Source organism: Neomonachus schauinslandi, chromosome 8 (genome assembly GCF_002201575.2).
Source record: "Neomonachus schauinslandi chromosome 8, ASM220157v2, whole genome shotgun sequence".
Taxonomy (NCBI): domain Eukaryota; kingdom Metazoa; phylum Chordata; class Mammalia; order Carnivora; family Phocidae; genus Neomonachus; species Neomonachus schauinslandi.
The window spans coordinates 44,624,856-44,648,448 of record NC_058410.1 but is presented as its reverse complement, the minus strand read 5'-3'; the positions used below and the strand labels follow the sequence as shown (position 1 = coordinate 44,648,448).

At 36.0% G+C, this 23,593-nt stretch overlaps 1 protein-coding gene across 2 annotated transcripts in view; it reads right to left on the bottom strand.

The window, feature by feature from the left end:
• Positions 1-23,593, bottom strand: part of GOPC (golgi associated PDZ and coiled-coil motif containing) — a 41,999-nt gene that overhangs the window by 3,537 nt on the left and 14,869 nt on the right. Inside the window, exons 2-8 of one of the 2 annotated variants that reach the window (XM_044917286.1) lie at positions 15,955-16,119; positions 14,389-14,412; positions 11,102-11,277; positions 9,893-10,058; positions 7,269-7,364; positions 5,644-5,808; positions 2,789-2,969 (exon numbers count right to left, since the gene is read on the bottom strand). In XM_044917286.1, the coding sequence (XP_044773221.1) occupies positions 2,789-2,969; positions 5,644-5,808; positions 7,269-7,364; positions 9,893-10,058; positions 11,102-11,277; positions 14,389-14,412; positions 15,955-16,119 (973 nt within the window). The remainder of the gene's footprint in view (positions 1-2,788; positions 2,970-5,643; positions 5,809-7,268; positions 7,365-9,892; positions 10,059-11,101; positions 11,278-14,388; positions 14,413-15,954; positions 16,120-23,593) is intronic. The other variant, XM_021693101.1, reaches the window with a different exon arrangement.

Genomic DNA, 23,593 nt, shown 5'->3' with positions numbered 1-23,593 from the left:
TAGGCTTGCCAATAAAATCAGAGTTGATTAGGTCATCTATTTAGTGAGCTATGAAGTATGGACGTGTGCTAAACAATAATCAGTGGATATATTTTTTTGTGATTTGAATCCATTAATAGTGATAAATCGTAAGAGCATACATTTTGGTTTTATGAGTCACATTTTAAGTGGTCTGCAATTTACAGAGGTGACACAGAAGTCTTTTAGCCTCAGCTGCAAAAAAGGAAAGGAAGAAGCCTTCTAATGCGGACAGAAAATAGTTGAAAGGGTGAAAGACAATGCAATCACAGGGAAAGCAGCCCAATGGTGTAAAGTTCTGACATACTGCCACAACAGTTTTGTTCAAGATGCATGGGGAGAACACTATTGCTACTGCTGTCTACATGTAGATAATTCATAAAAGCCAGGCTTACCACAAGAACATTAGTTCATTAGTTCACTATATAACTCTGTGCCAGAAATTTCTCATTTTTGGTTTTCAGGATGCCTTCACACTGCAGATTCCAAAGAGTTTTGTTCATGTGGTTTACTAATGTTATGTAGGTTACTGATGTTTACCATATTAGTAATTAAAACTTCTGAGAAATCTAAAAAAATTATGACTCTGTTAAAAATGAAAATAAGTCTAATAAATGTTAACATAAACAACATATTTGTCTCAGTGGAAATAATTCCATTTTCTAAAAATTTAGTCAGAAGAGGAGCATTATTTTCAATTTTGCAAATATCCTTAAGGTCTGGCTTTAGGCGCGCCTGGGTGGCTCAGCTGGTTGGGCGTCTGCCTTCGGCTCAGATCGTGGTCCCGGGATCCTGGGATTGAGCCCCGCGTCAGGCTCCCCGCTGAGCAGGGGAGCCTTCTCCCTTTCCTGCTCCCTCTGCTTGTGCTCTCTCTCCCTCAGTGTCAAGTAAATAAATAAAATCTTTAAAAAATAAATAAATAAATAAATAAAGTCTCGCTTTATAGATAGCTGGATTTTCTTATTTGCCTCGGCTCAATCTATTACAAGTATATTAAAAAGTTCACCCTCACACAGATACATAGTTGGAAGAGGGAAGAGTAGTTTTAATAAGCTTTTCGGATAACTGTCAATATTCTTCTTTGATACTATACCAAAATTGGAAACCACAGATTTTGAAACCATATCCATGAACTGTTCACACTGTTACGTTAAAATCCACTTGTCTATCTTGCTGTCTGAATGGCTCTTTTACCCATGCAGGATTTTGTAACATCATACACTGGTCATTTGAAAAATATTAGATCACTGAGTTATGTAGCAATTCCATGAGTTGACATGTTTCATTTTTACTATATCAAAAAAAAAAATCACATTTATTAACATCACCACCAATCTTATTATACAAAAAAGCTGTCAAGCTCATGGTGATTGGTACAGGTTTTACAAAATTCTAATTGTCACTTGAAAGCTGAAATTTTATCATTGGCACTAAATACTGTCAGCTGTTTCCCTGAAGTGATGGACTCATTTTGTTCCTTTTAAAGAAAATGGCTGCCAAACTGTCTGAACAACCATAATTTGTCAGTCATTCTTCAAGTCAAAACTGTCTTCCATGAAAAAAAACGGCCAGTTCAGCTAGCTACTTAATCACTTAGGTGCTTTTCTTTGAGACCAGCATGCAGATTCAGTGCTTTATGCATACTTCCCATCTCATAACACACAGTACGAAAAAGACAAGTATTCAAGGGTCGAGATTTAATAAAATGAAGTTTTACTATTTCATGAAACTGGCATTTTCTTCTTCTTTTTTTTTTTTTTTTTTAACTCTGAGTAGATGGCAAGAAAGAAACAATGATTACTTTAGTAGTAGTACCACTGCCTTGATTTGTACTAAAGGCAAACAGGTATTTACCCTCACTGCTTTTGCACCATCAGTGCAAATATCAATTCAGGAAAAAACCCACAAATAATGTTTTAGCATTATTATGAACCATTTTGGGGGGGCGTTTTATTTATTTATTTGAGACAGAGAGAGAAAGAGAGCACATCCGCGCGCCTGCACATGAGTTGGGGGGAGGGGGAGAGGGAGAAGCAGACACCCTGATAAGCAGGGAACCCGAAGACACAGGGCTCAATCCCAGGACACAGAGATCGTGACCAGAGCTGAAGGCAGAGGCTTAACAGAATGAGCCACCCAGGTACCCCTATTATGAACGATTTTTATCTCATGAATTCCCTAGAAGGGTCTCAGGGACCCCCAGAGAGTCATAGATCACAATTTAAGAACCACTGCTCTATGTAAAAGAAAGGGCCAGAATTTCTCTTTACAATATGTGTAAATAATAGCAAAGGAACTAAACCAAAAATTCTCAAGATCACATATCCTGACTCTAATAATAATTGCAAGACAATGGTCTAATAACATATTCATATTAGTCTACAAATCATTGTATTATGACAGAAGAATGTACATTAACAGCAAGATGACAGTAAGATGTATCTACTCTAAAAGGCATTTTTATCAGTCTATTTCAGAATCTAGAAAACTTGAATTTTTATTTTTTATTTTTCAAGGATCATTTGTAGTTCAGTAACTGGTAATATACTTGTCTTAAAATCCAAAATGAACCTAAGAGAACTTCTATGTAAATACATTTTAGCATAGTGATCAGTATGCAATGAAACTATAAGCAAAGGAGAGCTATTTGATCTGTTAATGATGATTTCCCCATCATTAAAACAGTGTTACTGAAGAAATCTAAAATTTTGTATTTTAAAAGTTTATTAATAATAAATACATTAACAATAACTTTTAGAGTAACTTTTACCTTGCAGCACTTTGATTTCCCCGCTTGTGTCTTTGCAACCAGCACCAGGATTACTCCCTCCCTCTAACTCATCAAGGTACAAACGGTAGCGATGTCCACTCTCATCTTCATACTCTACATTTTCATCATCAGAATCTACTTCGGGAGCCACATAAACTACTTCAAATTCAATCTCTCCTCTCTAAAATGAAGAAAGAAAATGAGGAAGTCAAGTTACTGTAGTTATACTCAAAAAATGGTTTCCAAATTCCTTGGGGTGAGTGATAGGCATGAGAAGCAGTCAGACCTCAAATGTAGCTCCTTTCAAGACAACCGATAATGAAATTCTAGAATCTCAAAAAGTAGAAAAGCACACAGAGGCCATCACGTCCAGATCAACCCCATGAATTCTAAGTAATTTCCTTTTAATATTACAATAGCTCTTTGTACTAGTTACAGTATTTTTGCTAACAGACCTAAACTAAAAATGAATGCTTAACTACTCAAAAAACTTTAGAACCAATGTTTAAAAGTCATTCTGCCATTTTGTACTTGACACAGCAAATCCATCTAAGTAGTCAGATATTAAAGTTGCACTTAAGGGCATCACACAAACTTTTCCTTGACTAATTCAAGAAACCTCTACACAATGATTTCTTTTTTCTTAGTGAATAGGTCTTGAGCCTTTACTTAACTTTCACTGAGTACCACAGTGTTAATAGTAATTATTATAATAGTTATTTTATTTATTGTACGAGACTATATCCTTCAATCCTTGAATAACCCTATTGTAGTACAGTCTCTTTTACATGAATGAGAAACCTGAATGAGTTCTGGAAAGAGCAGATAATTTTTCCAATATGATGAGCAAGTAAAATAGAAAAACCGAAATTTGACTCCAAAGTCCTTGCTCTTTCTACTAGACTAAATGTGTAATATTTGGGGGCGCCTGGCTGGCTCAGTCAGAAGAGTACTTGATGCCTGATCTCAGGGTTGTAAGTTCGAGCCCCATGTTGGGTATAGAGATTACTTAAATAAATTTTTAAAAATACTTATTATAAATAAATGTAATATTTGTACTGCTATTTTTTTTTTAAGATTTATTTATTTTAGAGAGAAAGAAAGTGCAAGCAAGGGGAAGTACAGAGGGAGAGGGAGGGAGAGAATCTCAAGCAGACTCCCCGTTGAGTGTGGAGCACGATGTGGGGCTGGATCTCGCGACCCTGTGGATCATGACCTGAACTGAAGCCAGACACTTAAGCGACTGAGCCACCCAGGTGCCCTTGTACTACTATTCTTTAATAAAACTTATGTTCAAGTAAAAAGTTACAGGTTGGGCGCCTGGGTGGCTCAGTTGGTTAAGCGACTGCCTTCGGCTCAGGTCATGATCCTGGAGTCCCGGGGTCGAGTCCCGCATCGGGCTCCCTGCTCGGCAGGGAGTCTGCTTCTCCCTCTGACCCTCCTCCCTCTCATGCTCTCTGTCTCTTATTCTCTCTCTCTCAAATAAATAAATAAAATCTTAAAAAAAAAAAAAAGTTACAAGTTATTTTATGTTTAAAAAACATTCCAAGTCATTTAATAAGAGAATACAATTACTACACACAAGTCTGGTATTTGCAACTCTGAAAATTATGGCCTGCCTTTGCTCCAAAGAACGCATGCCATTTTTTACTGCCACTCACTAAGTCAGTCTCTTTGGTGCTCTGCTTTCCCAGCAGTTTAAGGTTATGTTTCAGAATTTTAACACATGCTTAGCATTTCCTTAACAGTTTGTGACTGCCTGTTTGTATTTCCTTTACCACAGCTGCCATTCATCTCACTCTCGTGCTACTGAATATGGCCAGCTTGGACTGAGAAAACACTAACTGAAAGAGGTTAGGGTTGCATTCTGAGATCTCTCTTAGCAGATAATGCTTATAGATACCATCTGGGGGAGACAGATGGATAAGGTAGTAGTCTTCCATAAAGTTCTAGATTAAAGAATTAGGTCTGTGGGTGACAGTCATGGAGACAGATTTTAGACTTAATATGAGGAAGACCTTCCTAAAAATCAGCAATGTACAACAACAGAATGGACTACTTTATCAACAAGTTCCCTCCAATGTAAATATTTAATTAGTGATATTGTAGAGGTTTATACAAAGTAGAGTTGAACCAATAAGCTATAAATTCACTTTCAACTTTGAGATTCAATTCTACAGTGAGGACCCAACAAACATCTCAATGTACTATCAACATCTAATTTCTTCAAACTTCTTCTTGAAGGAAAAAAAGAAAACAAAACAAAAAACCCATCTTAAGTAAACTTGGTAACAAATAAGACTTGTGGGTATGAATTTCAGCTCTATGATTTATTTTCTTTGCAACCTAGAGCAAATCCCTAAGAACCTTAGTTTACTCATTTTAAATAAGAGGGTTGGGCTAAATGATTTCTTAGGACCCTTTCTGTTCTAACATTTATGTCTGTAAAACCAATCTGCTTCTAACATTATGTTTTCTATAATGCCCTCTATTTGTATAGTGTTTTAGTCATTAATGACGTTTTGCTTTCTAAGTACCAGGTCCTGTTCGGAGTACTTTCTATTATGAATCAACATACTTAATCCTTACAGCTTTCCAATAAGGGCACAGTAGCAGAGCAGAGGATTTAAGTAACTTGCTCAAAGTTATGCAGCTGTGGGAAAAAGCAAGTAAAATCTTCTTCAGTAAATCTGGCTGAATATCTTCTATAAAAGGCCCAAATCAAAGGGAACTAGTATCTATATATAAACACTTTACTACTTAAGAAGCCTCAAGTACTGGAAGTATAAAATCTTCAGTAGATTCAAGAAGAACCAACTGATAGATCCAATTTTAATTACATAAAGGGAACTTACCTGCTGGGAAAGAATGGTTACAGCTTCTTTATGCTTTGTGTCTCTTAGGTTAACTCCATTAACAGCCAGAATAGCATCTCCAACGTGCAGTCCTCCACATCTATCAGCAGGTTGCCCTGGGTGGATCTCAGAAATGAGGATTGGAACACCATGTTCTTTCCCACCCTAACCAAAAAAAAAAAAAAAAAAAAAGGCAGTCAATTAGTTTACTCTTTTATAGTCACAGACTTTCCTAACAATAAAATATCTTCTTAAAAATACATTTCAATAAGCATCTATCCTGTATAAATGCTGAGTAAAATATTATTTGCTACTTAGGTAATGGTAAATATATTATTACGAGTATCAAACAGTTATCTCTGAATAAAACAATAACATACATGTGCTTTCTAAAACACATTCCAAAGCCAAAAAAAAAAAAAAAAAACCAAATCAAAAAACTACAATCGGCTGAACTCTTTTAAACATAAGTAAAAATATTTTAGGTATTAATAGTCCACAGCACTATTAGATTTTATCAAATCTAAATCACTATAATAAGACTTACCATTATTTTATGTACTAGAAAAATCACTGAAAGAGTGTAAGAAGAATCTCAATTTCAGAGATATTAAAATGTGAAAAAATATGCAACACAGAATTGATAAAATGCAGTTATTTGGTACCTTTCACCTTTTAGCTTGTGTTATAATTATTTGTGTGTGTGTGTGTATATATATGTATTATTTGTGTGTATGTACATATATATTATTTGTGTGTATGTGTATATATACGTATTATTTGTGTGTGTATGTGTATATATACGTATTATTTGTGTATGTATGTGTATATATATGTATTATTTGTGTGTGTGCGTGTATATATATATATATATATATGTATTATTTCTTCTAAAATTTATGCTCTTTGAGGGCAGTGCATTCAAAAAGGTAGGTATGTATTCAATAAATACCCATCAGGTAAACTTCTTATGATAAAAAAAATTTCTACATTAAACAATACCAAAAAGCAAATGAACTTATGCAGTATCCATATATTACCAAATGAAAGACAGAATAAAGCCATCTTATTCATTCTTCTGGAAAAAAGTACTGTAAGGACAGCAAAATGACTCCAAATATATGTATTTTATAATATGCTGCTCTCAGAAATGTTGCCCAAGACAACTGTTTGTAAAGGCATCAAATTTAGAAAGGAAGAATATTTGGACTCAACAGCCAGTGAAATCTGACAACAAAGAAATGAGAACACGAGAAAGATAGCACATACTCTAGAGAAAAGAACAATACAATCAGGAGCCATTTAACATAAAGAAAACAGTCATATCCATTCTCAAAGGTCCTAGAGGCAATCACAGCATATTGTACAAAACTATAACCCAAGTCATAATGAAAATGCTAAATTATGCTTAATAAAGTAATAATTTTACTAAAGTAATAGTTAATAGTCATTAGGAAGATTTACATACAAAAAAAAGTTTACACAAAAGTGTTGGTGCCCAGGGGAATAAATTTAGTTATTTAGAGAACATATCCAGAATACTTTGTTTCCCAAGGATGTCCAACAGAGGAGCACGATTATACTAGTTAATTATAGAAGAGGAGCCTGGAAGCACTACTTCTTACTGTAATTGAAATGCCAAGGCCTTCATGATCTTCCTTAAGGAGAAGAACTTTTCTAATTGGACCAACACCCTGGCTTTTCTTTAAAGAGTCTTGATCCTTAATGGGGGGATAAAAAGAAGAAAAATTAGTACTACTTAAATGATATATCAAATAATGTAAACCCATGCTATATAACTCACTTTTAGAAATCTTCATTAATTTCCTGGAATGCATACACAGTAAAGTGTTAAGAAAATAATTTAACAGATAAAATGGAAAAATGAAAATAGTTTTCTGTTAATATAGCGAACGGATGGATGATTTTCTCACGCTTTTGTCAGTTTCTTTAATTCATCTCCTTTTAAATTGTAGGACATTACAAAGGAAACTATTGCCAGGAATTAACTGGTAAGCAAATATCTTCAAGAAATAAAAGTAGTAAAATGTTTATTTTCACTAGAAAATATCATAAAGATCTACATCATTTTAACTAATTTGTAGAATTAAAAAACCAAACTGCTAACTGGATCATTAATTACTTTTCATTCTGTTGAGCTCTGGAGTCTACCTCTTAAATAAAGGACTTTGGTCCATAAATTATTCTTTCTCTGGTACCTTTACTCTTTCCTTCTCTGCTAAGCTCCTCCCCCTGTCCAGCATATAAACAAATTCTAAGCCTCTTCCAGCTGTAAATACTGACCATGTGAAAACATAAAACAAAATAAAAACCCTTCAATTATCTACTGTCTTCTTTAGCTACCACCCTCCCTCATCTTTCCTTAACCTTCACACAAAGTTAATCCCTACAATATCTAGTTCCTTGCCTCCTACATTCATTATTCCAGTCACCACAATTAGGGTTTTGCCCCCACCTCCTCTATTAAAACTGTCTTCTCTACAGTCACTGGCAGCCAACATGGCTCTATCTAATGTATACTTTTTAGTCACTATCCTATTTAAACCTTGCAGAAAGTTGATACTGTTCACTACCCCCTTCCTGAAACCCTCTTTTCCTTGGTTTCTATTACACTACCTTACTAGATGGATTGTATCTGACAGCTCCATTTCAGACTCCCTCCTTTGGTGATCCATTTCTTTCCCTCACTCCATAGAAGTTTCTCTCCATCCATGGCCTCCTATTCTTTTTATTTTCTATATACTTCCCTGGGTTATTTAATCAATTCCGTGGTTAGGTTATAATAGATAATTTACCTAATATTTCTTCAACTCAGACTTCTCCTAAATTCCGGAGTCATATATCCAACTGCATCTATTTTGTTTGTCCCAATGGCACCTCAAATACTACATGTCTAAAACAAATCTCATATTTCCCCCCTCAATCTTCCTTCTCCTCTATTTGCTTTATCAATGAATGCCATCATCTCACTCAATAGCCCACACCAAAAACCTACACTCTTCCTTCTCATTTACCCACATACCCAAAAGCAGTTAATCACCAAGTCTTCTTGATTCTTCTTTTTTTTTTTTAAGTAGGCTCCACGCCCAACATGGGGCTTGAATTCACAACCCTGAGATTGAGAGTCACATGCTCTACTGACTGAGCCAACCAGGTGCCCCCAACTCTTCTTGATTCTAATTCTCTCAAACCTACCCTTCCTCTCAAATATACTTCCCCTACATTCATCACTTTCTCCCTAAGTTACTACAGTATCTTTCTCATGTATCTTCTTGACTCCAGTTAGGCCCTCTTCCTGGTATATCCTCTTCACTATACCAAATTAATTTGTCAAAGTTATGTTAAATCTTGAGTCCACCATTTTATTAAAAAAATCCCATGATTATCAGGTTAAAGTTCACACTCCTTTAGGTAGCATGAAATAACTTTTGCCATCTAGCCACTGCTTGGAATTTAATGGTCCCCAATGGTCCCCAATGTCCTAAGAGAAGACAATGGCGTAAGTGCTTATTGCAATCCCCACTCTTCTCCCACCAACTTCATGTACCTGTCAATTCTTCTTACAATACTCTTTGCAGAGGGAACAAATACTTGAACTTGTTTAAGGCCATGGTTTATCTGGTACTAAGATATGTAAGCCACCAGGAAGGAGCCAGACACGCTTTTATTATGGAAAGGCTTATATTATCAGACAGCTGTAGTAATGAAATTTAATAAAGATTTACCCAGATAGAAAAGCTCTTGTACAATGGTGGCTACAGACGCAGACAGATGGACACGGATCTCAAATTCCATCTTAATTCAAGACCAAACAGGTGGAAATGTTCATTCAGAAACTACAGTTGAATCTAGTTACCAAAAATTTCCTTTAAGAACTACCCCCCAAATACTTGCCAATTTATTAATATGACCACATGTTCTCTGCTAAGCTTAAAAATTTTTTTTTAAACATGCCTAATCATGATCCAGGAGAATTCTGAAATATGAGCCAAAGTATGAGCAATATGTATTTGCTAGCAATAGTTCAGTTTTCAGAAATATCACTTTCAGGGCATTTCAGGGTAAGTCAACCAAGAACTTTATGTATCTGTTCTAAATACGTTTAATTCCACTTTCCCTTTTTTAAATAATGGTTTTAAATACCACTAGAATAAAAAACATTGAAAGGACTTCTGACTACAGGAAAAAGGAAGAGGTGGAGTGAGAAACAGTAACGAAGCAGACATACGTGGCCTGGAGGGGCCTGCATTGGTCGCTTCAGGTCGTTACGTCCTCTACAGGCTCTGATCACGGTTTTGTGACGATGCAAATGTATTTCAGCTTCCAGCTGGTTCCAGAGCTTATCATGAGCTGGTCCCTTCATATCTCGTCCTAGTAATTGTATTTGTTGGACCCTTTATATTGAGAAAAGAGTAAATTCAGTTGGTTTTTCATTATTACAATTTTTACTACAGAGAGAATTCAAAAAAATTACTGAACACAGTAGCTTCTGCATAAACCTGTTAGTAATAAAACTAATACCTTCAGGAACCTCCTGAGGTCTCTCAGATTTGTAAAATACCAAAGTCTGAAAAAAACAGATGTCTTCAAGAGAGAACTAGTTTTTTTAAAAAAAAGAATGAATGAGACCTTTTCTAATCATATCCTTAATTCAAATACATCTAAAAACAATTTTTGAGACTAATGTCAATGAATGTGTTTCATGTCTTGCACACAATCAGGGTAGGTCAACAAACAGATACTACTGAATACTAGGTCTTTACAAGAGTCTAACTGTACAAAAACATTTCTTTTAATGATAGTTTCTTTTTATAAAATGATTATTTCAAATATGGCAAAAGTTATTAGAAAATGTGCACTTCAACATGATATAAATTATTTTTATTTGCTCCACATCAGTTCTTAATGTGATGTCAAAACAGTGAGTAAAAATTTATTATTTACCAAAAATAATAAATCACCAAAGTCTGTGAATAATTAACTGTAAAAAATTAATGCAAGCAGAACTTTTTATTATTATGATAAAGTCACTGTCATTCCAATGTGTCTGGAAGTTCAAGAAAGATTACGTTTCAATGATCACAGAAAGAATTCCTTACGGAAGTCATGCTGTACATGTGAACATCATCTTTTATGGTTTCAAGGCAGGAAATGGGTGAAAAGTGCAGATCTAGCGTTATTAGCATTTCAAAATAAGTTCCTATCAGTGTGTGTGTGTGTGTGTGTATGTGTATAAACCAGAAATACTTATGTAGTATGGCTAAATAAATCTGCAATATATAATGCTATCAATATTAAGTTAACAATAGCAAGCTATAACCAACTGTAAAATCTCTCTTAAAGATTAATGTTTCATTTACCACAAGAGGTTAAGAGTCAACCTCATTAAATATCCAATTTGTTACCTAAGAGTACCACGTAATCATTTTTTACACACCTTCCTGCTAGTTCCTTATCCAAGTACTTGGCAGCCAGTCTTGCCCCATAAACTTCAGCCTGGAGAACAGCTATATGTCTACGAAGGGCTTCATTCTCTTTTCTCAACAACTTCACTTCAGCTTCAAGTTGAGCTTCTTTCATTTTTTCTTTTTTGTTTGCTTCAAGTTCTCTCTCCTATTTTAATTAAAAAACAAAAACAAAAACAATACAATGTAAGGAAAATGCTTTTAAGGCTTTTTGGCAACAGACCATGTTCCTCAAAATACATAAAAGCGCACACAGTCTACAATACCAACAATGAAAGCATATGATAAGAGTTACCACTTCATTTCCATAAAATGGGACACACAAGCAAAGATTTGGATCCAATTCTTTTTAACTAGTACCAGAAGGTGTTGGGACCACCTCCACATAAGATAATTCTATGCTTTGGGGTACTCTGATACCGAGGATACTAAGAGAATTAGTCTTCTCTAAGCTCATGTCATCATATACTAATAGGAGTGGTTTCAATGAATGCATCTGCTCTCTATTTACTTTCTAAAAATGACTCAAGAAACTAGACTAAAATAAAAATAATCACTCTGGTGGTTGTACCCGAAGATTTAATTAACTTTAATGCAAAAATTCTTTTTTGTTGTTGTTTTTGTTGTTTTTATTTTATTTTTTAAAGATTTTATTTATTTATTAGAGAGAGAGCAAAAGCAGGGAGAGTGGCAGGCAGACGGAGAAGCACGCTCCCTGCTGAGCAAGGAGCCTGATGCGGGACTTGATCCCAGGACCCTGGGATCATGACATGAGCCAAAGGCAGACGCTTAACCGACTCAGCCACCCAGGTATCCCTAATGCAACAATTCTATAAACAAGTCAAAATCCTTCAGTTACATATATAGATTCTATAGCTAATTTACCTTAGAGGACTATAAGAAACTTACACTGTTTGAATTAGAACAGATACTCCAATTTTTTAAAGAATGTTTGATGGTCATGGAACAATGCTGGTAACAAATGCATTGAAACATTGACACATTAAAAAAAATTCTCTACTTAAGCATATCTATGGTGTAGATTATCACTGAATTTGGGGATCTGATTCATCTATCTGTCCATATGTCAAAGCGAGTGAAGTTAAAATGAATGTTTGCAGAGGAAAACAGGGCCTCACCTGCCTTCTATGACGTAGAATGGGCATCCATTTTTAGCTCTCATAAAAGGATGCCATCCTATGCTCCACTTGGTAGATAATCCATATATGTGAATTACAGGTGTTAGCCAGAGTATAAAACCACAAGATCTTTGCCATCCAATTTTTACCATAAGCTTACACATGAGAAATAATGTTCAATTTACCTTAAAAGTATAAAGTACAGTGTGTCTATTCCTATAAGTCAGGGGTGACAAATGTAAATGCCTTCAGGACCCAAGCACAGGACAGATAGGCCAATATAAGACAAAGTAGAGTGGAAAATGGAAGGTACAAAATCTTGCCTAAAGGCAGTCAAATTCAAATATACACACAAACTCTGTGGCTAAACAAAACTCTTCTGAGAGTTGAATAAGGGCCCTGATAGATATTTTAAGTGTTATTTTTGGATCAAGAAAACTATCCAAACACTGTAAACTTCCATTTGTCCTGAGCAGAAGTGTTTTCACTGCCTTACAGAACTTTTACTGACTCACTGATACACGGAATCTATAAATCTTGTGAAAATGTGGCTGTATTTGTTGACGAGATGTGGAAGACACTGTTCATGTTCACTTTGTGAGACTTAAATAAAGATCTACCTGAGCACCAGAAAAAAACGTTTCTCTTGAGCAAATTGCAAGTGATACTGTTTCTATTGTATGGGTACTGATTATTGTAATTATTTCCCTTTTTATTCTGGATATTAAAAAGCTGAGAAACAAATTTAAACAAACTTCTAACAATTCTGGAATATATTTTGGTACTAATTTAACTGTCTGCTTTGGTCTACTGTTTTGACAACAGTATATCAATATATGATATATTCAAATACAAGGCAGTGAGTACCACTTAAACACACACAAAAAAATACAAGCTAAAATGAGTAAGTACCAAGTGGTAGATGTATTTATCACCTCTTTGATTAAAAATATTTGTTATTATAAACAGAGGAAGATTAATTAGCAGGCCTTTTCAACTTCTGTAAAAAAATATAACCATTAGACCATAATTTCTAGATATTGTTTTTCAAGAATTTTAAGAACTAATAATTTAGAATCCTCCTTTTTCAACAACTTCGGAATTACTAAAATCGTAATTTATTTCAGAACCTATTTCCTAAAAAGCAAGTAGCAGTTCCAAAAAACCCCACAGTTTGGATGTGTTTTTCAGATGCTGTTTTTCAGAAAAAGAGTTCCCAGAAGACCAAGTATTCTTTGGTTTATGGACTAAATAAACTTTACGTTGAGAATTATCTACTTACAATTACTTTGAAGAGCTATTTATACAATGTTTATGAAATGTGAGAAAGACATATTAAGTCACCATTTTGCTTCCATGATTCAAACCCCTAATGAATCTGACAAACCCTCCGGCCTGAAAATAACATCTGCAAGCACGAATAGACTAAGAAAACTGAAATTAATCACTTTCAGTTTTAAAGAAAAAATATGTATCTTTAGTTAACCTGTTTAATAGGTAATAAGCAAGAAGCTCATTTTGTATTCAGAGTGCCAAACAGCATTATTTTCCAAAGAAATAAAGCCATAAGACAAACTGGAACCTGATTATTAAGAATTTATATATTGTTATTTTCTAAAATAAGTTCTGGTAAAGAGTTTCAAAATTCAGTTGTTTCAAATGCCACACAATTATTCCAAGACTGCCACTAAAAAGTTATAATACATGCAGTGGATGAATAAGAAACCAACATGCACATTCTTTCTCTCGGGATAAACTCAAATAGGAAAAGAGGGAAAAAGCTAGGTCTGCTTAATGTATCTTCCAAATACTCAAGTGGGAAAACCAATTGCTCTTTTGAAGTAGAGGTTTGAGCAAATTACAAGGCTCAGAAGTTGTCAATAATTGATGGGTTCTGCAAATAATGGTTACAAATCACAAACAAAAGAAAAATCTTTAACAGCATGTAGTGAGGAGAGAGCAATGGGCCACCAACTGAACTTTTCAGGTACTGGCAGATTAAAAAACTATCATCATGAACATCATTTCCAAATACAAAGTAACAACATGTAATACGCAAGTAAGACACTAAGAACACTTCAGCATGACATATTAAAGCAAAACAGAAATAACATACTTACCAACTCCTCCACAGAGGGGACAGACTTAAGATATAAGAAAAAAGTTTGATAATTAGAAAAATATCAAACAAATGAATTTATCTAGTGGTATAATCATTATAAGGAAAATTCCCGTATGCTGAATATCATTTGGGTGAAGTTCTTTAGAACAAATATATTTGCAAATCCATAAGCAATAGTAACTACGTAGTGTTAGATTAAAACTTTTTGTTTCACCAAAATTAGTCAACCTACCTGGTTCCGTGCCTTTCCACTACAGCACCCTGTTTCAGATCTAATGTTAAAACTTCAAGTAAATTCTTTTCTAGTGAAAAAGTACATTGTTTCTCAATGTTAACATCAAACATCCCAAAGAAGCCTCGAGAAATCTGACTCATTTCAGTTAAACAAGGTTACTAACTTAGATTCATAGAATTTCTGAAATTAAAAGGTTTAAGGAGAATGTAAATATTCCATTAAATAAATTCTAACATCAGTATTAGAAACCAATCAAATGAAATTAACTGAAATCAAGTAAAACTTAAAAATGTATGACTATCATCATCATCATTTCATCTCCTGCCTCTCCCAAGCTGTATCTGTCTTATTGCTGTGTCCCCTATGGTCAACAAAGTGTCTGGCACAGAGTGCACAATAAATACACAGGAGATTAAGCTGAAATGAAACTTTAAAAAATTTTCTACTTAAACAACCTGTATTAAGAGGGCAAAGGTTAATTATGGAAAATGTATATAATGAGTATTATACAAACATCACAGAATGTTCAGTGGCAGGAAAAATGCTTATAAGAGCCACAGAAAAATGTACTCCTGGTTGGCACCTAATTCCATTTTCCCCTTCTTCCTTATTAACAGAACTCCAAAATCCTGGAGGTGGCCATGTCACCAACTAAAAGGCTGAAATGCAAGCCGGGATTGCCAATGAGATGGCTAACTGGATGGGCAAAAATCGCTGAGGAGGATTTCATGAAAAGTTCTTTAAAGAAGGCTAATGCAGCCTGGAAGTATCCTTTTGCCCTTTTCTTAGATTCTTCCTTCTTCCTGCCTGCAATGAAGAAATCCTAAGGACGGAAACCATGAGCTAAAAACGGCAGAACACAACAACAAAAAGCACCGATATACCTAGTTATCTATAGGGCTATCATATCAGCTCCAGACTACCTATCTCGGGACTTGGGAGAAAATAATTTGTACTAATCAAGAATAATCCCAGTGTTATTTGGATTTCTGTTATATGCAGCCGAACTTAATCCTAACTGATCCAATAGGGCAAAAAAAAAAAAAAAAGTTTACATGTTATAATCACAAATACCTTTTAAATATATTTACACAGATACTTTCGAATAGGAAAAAAATCCTATTCTAAGTATCAACTGCCTATTGGTATTATCACTTCTCACCCCTAGGGGATGAGACTGTGGATGATCATAAAGATCTTTACATTTTCTGCGTTTTCTAGATTTCCCACAATGAGCACATATTACCTTCTATATTCAAAGCCTCATTAAAAACTGTCCTCTTCACCCTCTAAAAAATGTAAGTATATGTTACCTTCTAAACTACTTACCAGTTTTGCCTTAATGGTACCAGAGTCAACACTCTGACCAGTTTTAGCATGGAGCTGAAGCTGGATAGAGTGCAGCTGTAAAAGCTGATCATGGACTTCTTTCTCCAACACAACTTTCTCTGCCTGGGTCTCTGTCAGTTCAGATTTCAGATCCACCAACTGAGCCTTATAAAACAACAACAATGAAAAACATCAAGTAAGCTAATTTTCTTTATTTTGACTCTAATAATTATTCAAAGATGACACAGAAAGACTACCTTTAAAATGAACAGATGAACACCAGAATGAATAGACGAACTGAGTTATAAGACATCCAACTAAACAGTCATAAATTCAATAGCACATGTAAGTTATTTGAGTGGCAAGAGAACTAACTCTACCAGAAAGAGTATCTTCTTTTTTTAAAATAAAGTTTGTTTGTTTGTTTATAATCTCTACACCCAATGTGGGGCTCATACTCAAAATCCTGAGATCAAGAGTCCCATGCCCTTCCAACTGAGCCAGCCAGGCACCCCCATAAACAGTATCTCCTAATAACACAGAATGCTATTTCCATTTTACTTTGCTTACTTGAAGAAGGCTTTTCACTGTTTCACCTTTACCTACAAAGTTTATGAAAATATAAACATATGGGATGGTTCATCATCCTTAGAGATAACATGTGTGCCACAGTGGTCCACTAACATTAATGGTATATCAAAGGTGAGGCAAGTGGCCACCCCAGAGAATACTAGCCCATATCAACCAACCCATTATCAAGTAATTATTTTAGGTGCTAAGGTAGGAGCCACTGAGGTCACAATGGGCCTAAATATCAGAGTTAACTGTAAGCTACAGTTCTGCCATAGCAGAACAACTCCTCGGAACCACTTATCCATTCAAGCTGAAGTTTTAATTTTCACAATTAATGTGTTTTACAATTGTGCACAGGATGTGTTTCTTGTGGGTCTGGTCTTCCTAAGTGGTCAACAGATTAAAGTTCAAGCCTGGTGATGGGTATTAAAGAGGGCATGTATTGAATGGAGCACTGGGTGTTATATGCAAACAATGAATCATGGAACATTACATCAAAAACTAATGATGTAATGTATGGTGATTAACATAACATAATAAAATTAAATTTAAAAAAAAGGCCTGGGGCGCCTGGGTGGCTCAGATGGTTGAGCGTCTGCCTTCGGCTCAGGTCATGATTCCAGGGTCCTGGGATCGAGCCCCACATCGGGCTCCTGGCTTAGCGGGGAGCCTGCTTCTCCCTCTCCCTCTGCCTCCCCCCCCTGCTCATGCTCGCTAGCTCTCTGTATCTCTGTGTCTCAAATGAATAAATAAAATCTTAAAAAAAAAGGCCTGACTTTCCTATTTAATTCAACATAATTGTACTAAGCATCAAGGGGCTCAGAACTATGCCAACTCAGTGAGAAAAGAATTGTGGAAAATATGTTTAAAATTATAGATGATAACTATTTATGTCTTGGAAAAGCTTTCTTATCAACTGAGGTGATATAAATGCAAGCCAACTAAAGAAAAATGTGACAAGTTACAGATATATTTAGAATTGGTCATCCCAAGGAATTCAAAGCAAAGGAAGGCTTAAAGAGGGTTAGTGAGGGAAAGAGAGTTCAGAAGTGCTTTGAAGTTAAATGACAAGGACAAAATAGAAGTAGTAAAGCAGGGGCGCCTGGGTGGCTGAGTCACTAAGCGTCTGCCTTTGGCTCAGGTCATGATCCCAGGGTCCTGGGATCAAGCCCCACATCAGGCTCCTGCTCCACGGGAAGCCTGCTTCTCCCTCTCCCACTCCCCCTGCTTGTGTTCCCTCTCTCGCTGTGTCTCTCTCTGTCAAATAAATAAATAAAATCTTTAATTAAAAAAAAAAAAAAGTAGTAAAGCAGTCCAGAGTTGGAAAGAAGACTAGCAGAAGCAGAGAGAAACCTGAAGCAACTTAGGTAAATTCTCTGGGTACAGCGACCAAAGGACTGAAATACATCTCTACGAACTGCACCAATCAGTACCTAGTACATAAAAGATGTTCAATAAATATCTTTAAGTTGAAATGAATTCTAAGACTAGCCCTGTACTTCCAGATAAATCACTGTCTTCGCTGGTTTCCCCAATTTTAAAACAGGGATAATATCCATGGCTTTGACTATTCTCCTAAGATTATTAATCTTATACATGAAAGCACTTACTAGAGTATGAAGATGTTATTATCAAGGAGTTTAGACTACTCAGAGAAGTTCTCTATTGACAGAATGCCCAAGACTGGATAGGAAAGTGAAACTGGATAAATGACTAGCTCTGGATGAAAGACCAAAACTGAGATCTAATCCCACTGGAAATCACTGCATGCTCTCAATGACGTTCTTGGTTTTGTTTTAATGACGCTTTATTGAGATATAATTCCTGTACCATAAAATGCACTCTTTTAAGGTGTATGATTGAGCAGTTTTTAGTATATTCATAGAGTTATGCAACCATCATCACTGTATAACTTTGAAACATTTTCTTCAATTGACATTTTAGCGACATGTTATTTGCAGGAAAGGTGAAGATAGGGACATTAGCAACACCCTATTGTAGCTTTCCAAATGATGTTATAATGGTAACTTTGTAAATGGCAATAAAGCATTTCACAATGCTGAAAGGAAATTGTTGGCAACACAGATTGGATGTCCAGTGGAAAATTAGATCAACAATGACAAATATTTCAAGCTTAGAGAATAGTGAAGCCATTGAGGGAAATAGTAAGATCAGGATGGTAGCTTATGTAGACAAGAGGGAGGAAGACAGATGAATTAAGTTTTAGACATATTTGATTTTTGTGTCAGCCATGATATAATCAACAGGAACTATCCCACGGAATGTTGAAAATAAAAAAAAAACAAGTGATAAACTGGGACTAGGGTTGGCACAAGGAACACAGAGATAGGAATTTATATCCTAAGACTGAATTAGAGGGAAAACAGATGGCCAAGGACTGGGGCTTGGGTAACAACCAGAGGTAGAAGAAAAGAGGTGGCATGCTATAAATATAAACCAAAATGTTTCATAATATAAACACTGTTGCATCTTGCTTGTGTTACTTCTTAAGAGATCACTCCGTATCAGAAGAACTTCCTCACCTTTTTATAATGTTTTTATTCATGTATAACTTACATCAGAGAAGTACACACATAATGAATTCCAGAAAATAAACTTATCTATTTAACTACCACCTAGATAAAGAAATAGGACAGTACTAGCGCTCGAGGACTCTCCTTGTGGCTCTTTCCCAATCATTACCTCCACTTGATCCACAGACATAACTATTAGAGTAATACCCTGAATTCTAACATCACAGCTAGTTTTGCCTGTTTTTGAATATAACATAAATAGAATCATACAGTATGCATTCACTCATGCCTGGCCTTTGCCTTAAGATTATGTTTATGAGATTCATTCATGTTTTGTATAGCTACAGCTCATTCATTTTCACTACTACATAGTATTCACTAAATGAATATACCAAAATTTATCATTTTCATTCTTTTTGATGGATATTTATGCTGTTTTCCAGTTTTTGACTATTAAATTGATATTGGTATGAACCTGTCTTTTGGTACATATGGAAAACAGTTCTGTTGAGTATATATATCTAGGAGGGAAATTGCTGCTTTACAGTGTATGAATACGTTAAACCTTGGTAAATAAGGCCAGTTTTCCAAGTGATTGTGTAACTGACATGCCCACCATTTATGAAAACTCAGCTTCACATCCTTGCCTTCACTTGGCACTGTCAATCTTTTTACTTTTAGCTATTCTGGTAGGAATACAGTGGAATTCCATCATGATTTTAATTAAACCTTCTTGATTACTAATCTTAGTAATTAATTAGTAATTACTAATTATTCAGTAATCTTATTTACTAATTCTTCATTACTAATAACGCTAATCACCCTTTTCATGTTTATTGGCCATCTGGATATTCTGTTTTGTGAAGTGCCTATCAAGTCTCTTGCCTATTTTTCTACAGGATTATCTATTTTTTTCTTATTCTTGCAAGCACACTCTCTCTCCCCCTCCCTCCAAACACACACACACACACACACACACAATTATGAGTAGGGGAATGGGCAAAAAAGGGTGAAGGAGAATGAAAGGTACAGGCCTTCACTTATAGAATGAGTAAGTCACAGGACGAAAGGTACAGCATAGGGAATATAGTCAATGGTATTATAGTAGCACTGTATGGTGAAAGAGGATTGCTACACTTATGCTGAGCAGAGCAGAGCATATAGAGTTGTTGAATCATTATGCTGTACACCTGAAACTAATGTAACATTGTGTCAACTATACTTCAGTTTTTAAAAAAAAAGATTTAGATGCTAAAAGAAATAATTATGCTAGTAGTTGACTCTGTTCTTTAAATATAATAAACATATGCAAGATATTAAAGTAGGACTTCATTTCTGTTGCCTTCTAAAACGGTATGTAACAGTTTTCACACAGTATCTTTCACAAATACTCCTAACTGAAAAACTTAGAAAAGAAAAAAAAACTTACATGTATGATAAATGTGTTATAGATTTTCTTCCATTTAACAAAAAATATGCCTACCAAAAAAACTATAAACATTTAAAATCACCTTTTACTAGACAATGTTCAATACAACTTGAAGATTGCTCCTTTAAAGTACAAATAAGTCTTGGGGTGCCTGGGTGGCTTAGTCGGTTAAACGTCTGCCTTCGGCTCAAGTCATGATCTTAGGGTCCCGGGATCAAGCCCCACATTGGGCTCCCTCCTCAGCGGGGAGTCTGCTTCTCCTTTTCCCTCTTCCCCCCACCTCGTGCTCTCTCTCTCACACTCTATCTCAAATAAATAAATAAAATCTTTAAAAATAAGCTTTGTCTGGGGCACCTGGGTGGCTCAGATGGTTAAGCGTCTGCCTTCGGCTCAGGTCATGGTCCCGGAGTCCTGGGATCAAGTCCCGCATCGGGCTCCCCGCTCTGCGGGAAGTCTGCTTCTCCCTCTGCCTCTCTCTCTCTCTCTCATGAATAAATAAACAAAATCTTTAAAAAAAAAAAAAAATAAGCTTTGTCTGGGAAGTCCTTCTTAGTCAAAAAAAAAAAAAAACCAAAAACTCAAAACCCTATAGGGTTTTATAGTCTTTGAAACAAAGTAATCACAAAAGGAAAACAAATATTTGAATACTATACATTCTTTTTGAGCAGTATGAAGCTTATACTAAAGTGAACCTACACCCAGAAATAGTTTAAAATAAGCCATTTAATCTATCACAACTCTTACCTCTTTTTTCATTACAGTGACTTTCATTCTGCATTTGTCTTACTATTTCTTTATAGTGTTGTCTAATACATTCCTCCCCGCAGATCTGGAATATATTCCTCTATGTAGATCTATAACTGGAAATTAGATCTAAAGGTTTAATTAGGGGTGCCTGGCTGGCTCACTCAGTAGAGCACGTGACTCTTGATCCTGTGGTTGTGTGAGTTTCAGCCCCATGCTAGGTGTAGAGAGAACTTAAAAATTTAAAAAAAAAAAAAAAAATTTTAAGGTTTAATTAGATTTACTTAATTAAATCTTTGCGACAAGGGGTATACTATGTGTTTCAATAGGCATATAGTGTCTGGTGGTCCCAAACCAAAAATCTCATGAGTTATTAATAACTGAGTAAAACTCCTAGAGTTAAGAAAGAAGAGGCATAAGTGGTGTTCATTAATTAATTTGGCAGACGAATATTTAAGTCAGAAATGATTATAATTTTAAAAGGGCAAGGAAAACAGGGTAGTACACAGGTCTTTTCAATGTGGCCTATTACAAACATGGATTCTTAAGTCGAATAATTTCTCAAGAAGTTGACCAACTTAAAAAATAAGTAAAAGTCCTTTACAAAGAGAAGATGCAGATATTAAAATTCGAAGCCCAGGCTCTCTGCTCCTCCTCGTTCAACAGACAGCTGCATCTTCTTGTGCAGTGCCGGCGTGATTTGGATTTGGCCATCTTGGGCACCTGGTTACCAGGACTGCTCTTAACTCTGGCAAAGCTGACATTGTTGCCATCAACAACCCCTTCACTAACCTCAACTATATGCTCTATATGTTCCAGTATGACTTCAACCATGGCAAATTCAATGGCATGGTCAAGGGCTGAGAACAGAAAACTTGTCATCAATGGAAAGCCCATCTCCATCTTCCAGGTGGGAAATCCCTCCAGCATCAAATAGGGTGATGCTGATGCTGAGTATGTTGTGGAATCCACTGGTGTCTTTACTACCACGGAGAAGGCTGGGGCTCACTTGAAGGGTGGGGCCAAGAGGGTCCTTACCTCTGCCCCCTCTGATGATGGCCCACGTTTGTGATGGGCATGAACCACGAGAAGTATGACAACTCCCTCAAGACTGTCAGCAATGCCTCCTGTACCACCAACTGCTTGGCCCCCGTCCAAGATCATTCATGACAACTTGGGCAACAGGAAAAGACTAATGACACAGTCCATGCCATCAATACCACCAAGAAGACAGTGAATGGCCCCTCTGAGAAGCTGCGGCGTGATGGCTGAGGGGCTGCCCAGAACATCATCCCTGCTTCTACAGCCAAGGATGGAGGCAAGGTTATCCAGGAGCTGAATGGGAAACTCACTGGTTTGGCTTTCCATGTCCTCACCCCTAACGTGTCAGTCATCGATCTGACCTGCTGCCTAAAGAAAGCTGCGCAATATGATGATATCAAGAAGATGGTGAAGCAGGCATTGGAGGACCCCCTCAAGGGTATCCTGGGCTCCACTGAGGACCAGGTTGTCTCCTGCAACTTTAACAATGGCACCCACTCTTCCACCTTCAGTGCGGGGACTGGCATTGCCCTCAATGACCACTGCATTCAAGCTCATTTCCTGGTATGACAATGAATTTGGCTATAGCAGCCAGGTGGTAATCTTATGGTCCACATGGCCTCTAAGAAGTAAGAGCCCCCAGGACCACCAGCCCCAGTGAAAGGACAAGAGGAAGACACAGAAGCCCTAAGCTGCTGGAAGAGTCCTTGTCCCAAATCATCCCCTAGTACAATGAGAATCTCTTGACCTTAACAAGTTTCATCTTAGACCTTCTGAAGAAGGAGCGGGGCTTAGGGAGCCCCACTTTGTCATGTATATCAATAAAGTACACTATATCTACCCAGAAAAATAAAGTAAAATAAAATTCAAAGCCCAATTTTATTTTTCAAACAAGTATTTCAAATTTACTCTAAATTTAGTAATATTAAATAACTCGTTTCTTGTCCATGATGTAAGCATTTTAGCTGCTAAGAAAACAGTCATTGATAAATTTTATGTCAAGATTAGAAATTTCCATATTTTATTTAATGGTTACCTTCCTAATATCACCAAATTTTAGAATTTAAAGAGATCTTAGAGAACATAAAGACAATAATGATGACAATTACTATTTACATAATGAAACCAAGGCCAATCAAAATTGTTTTTATATCCAGGGCTACCCAACTGCTCAGCAGCAAAACAGCACTTTGAACCCAATTACTCGCAGGGCAAGGCAGTGGAAGTGTTATCAAGCAGCTGGCCATAAGGAGAAAAAAATGTGTTTCTATAGTTACAATACCTATGTTTAACTTACTAACAATATTCACAGCTACCA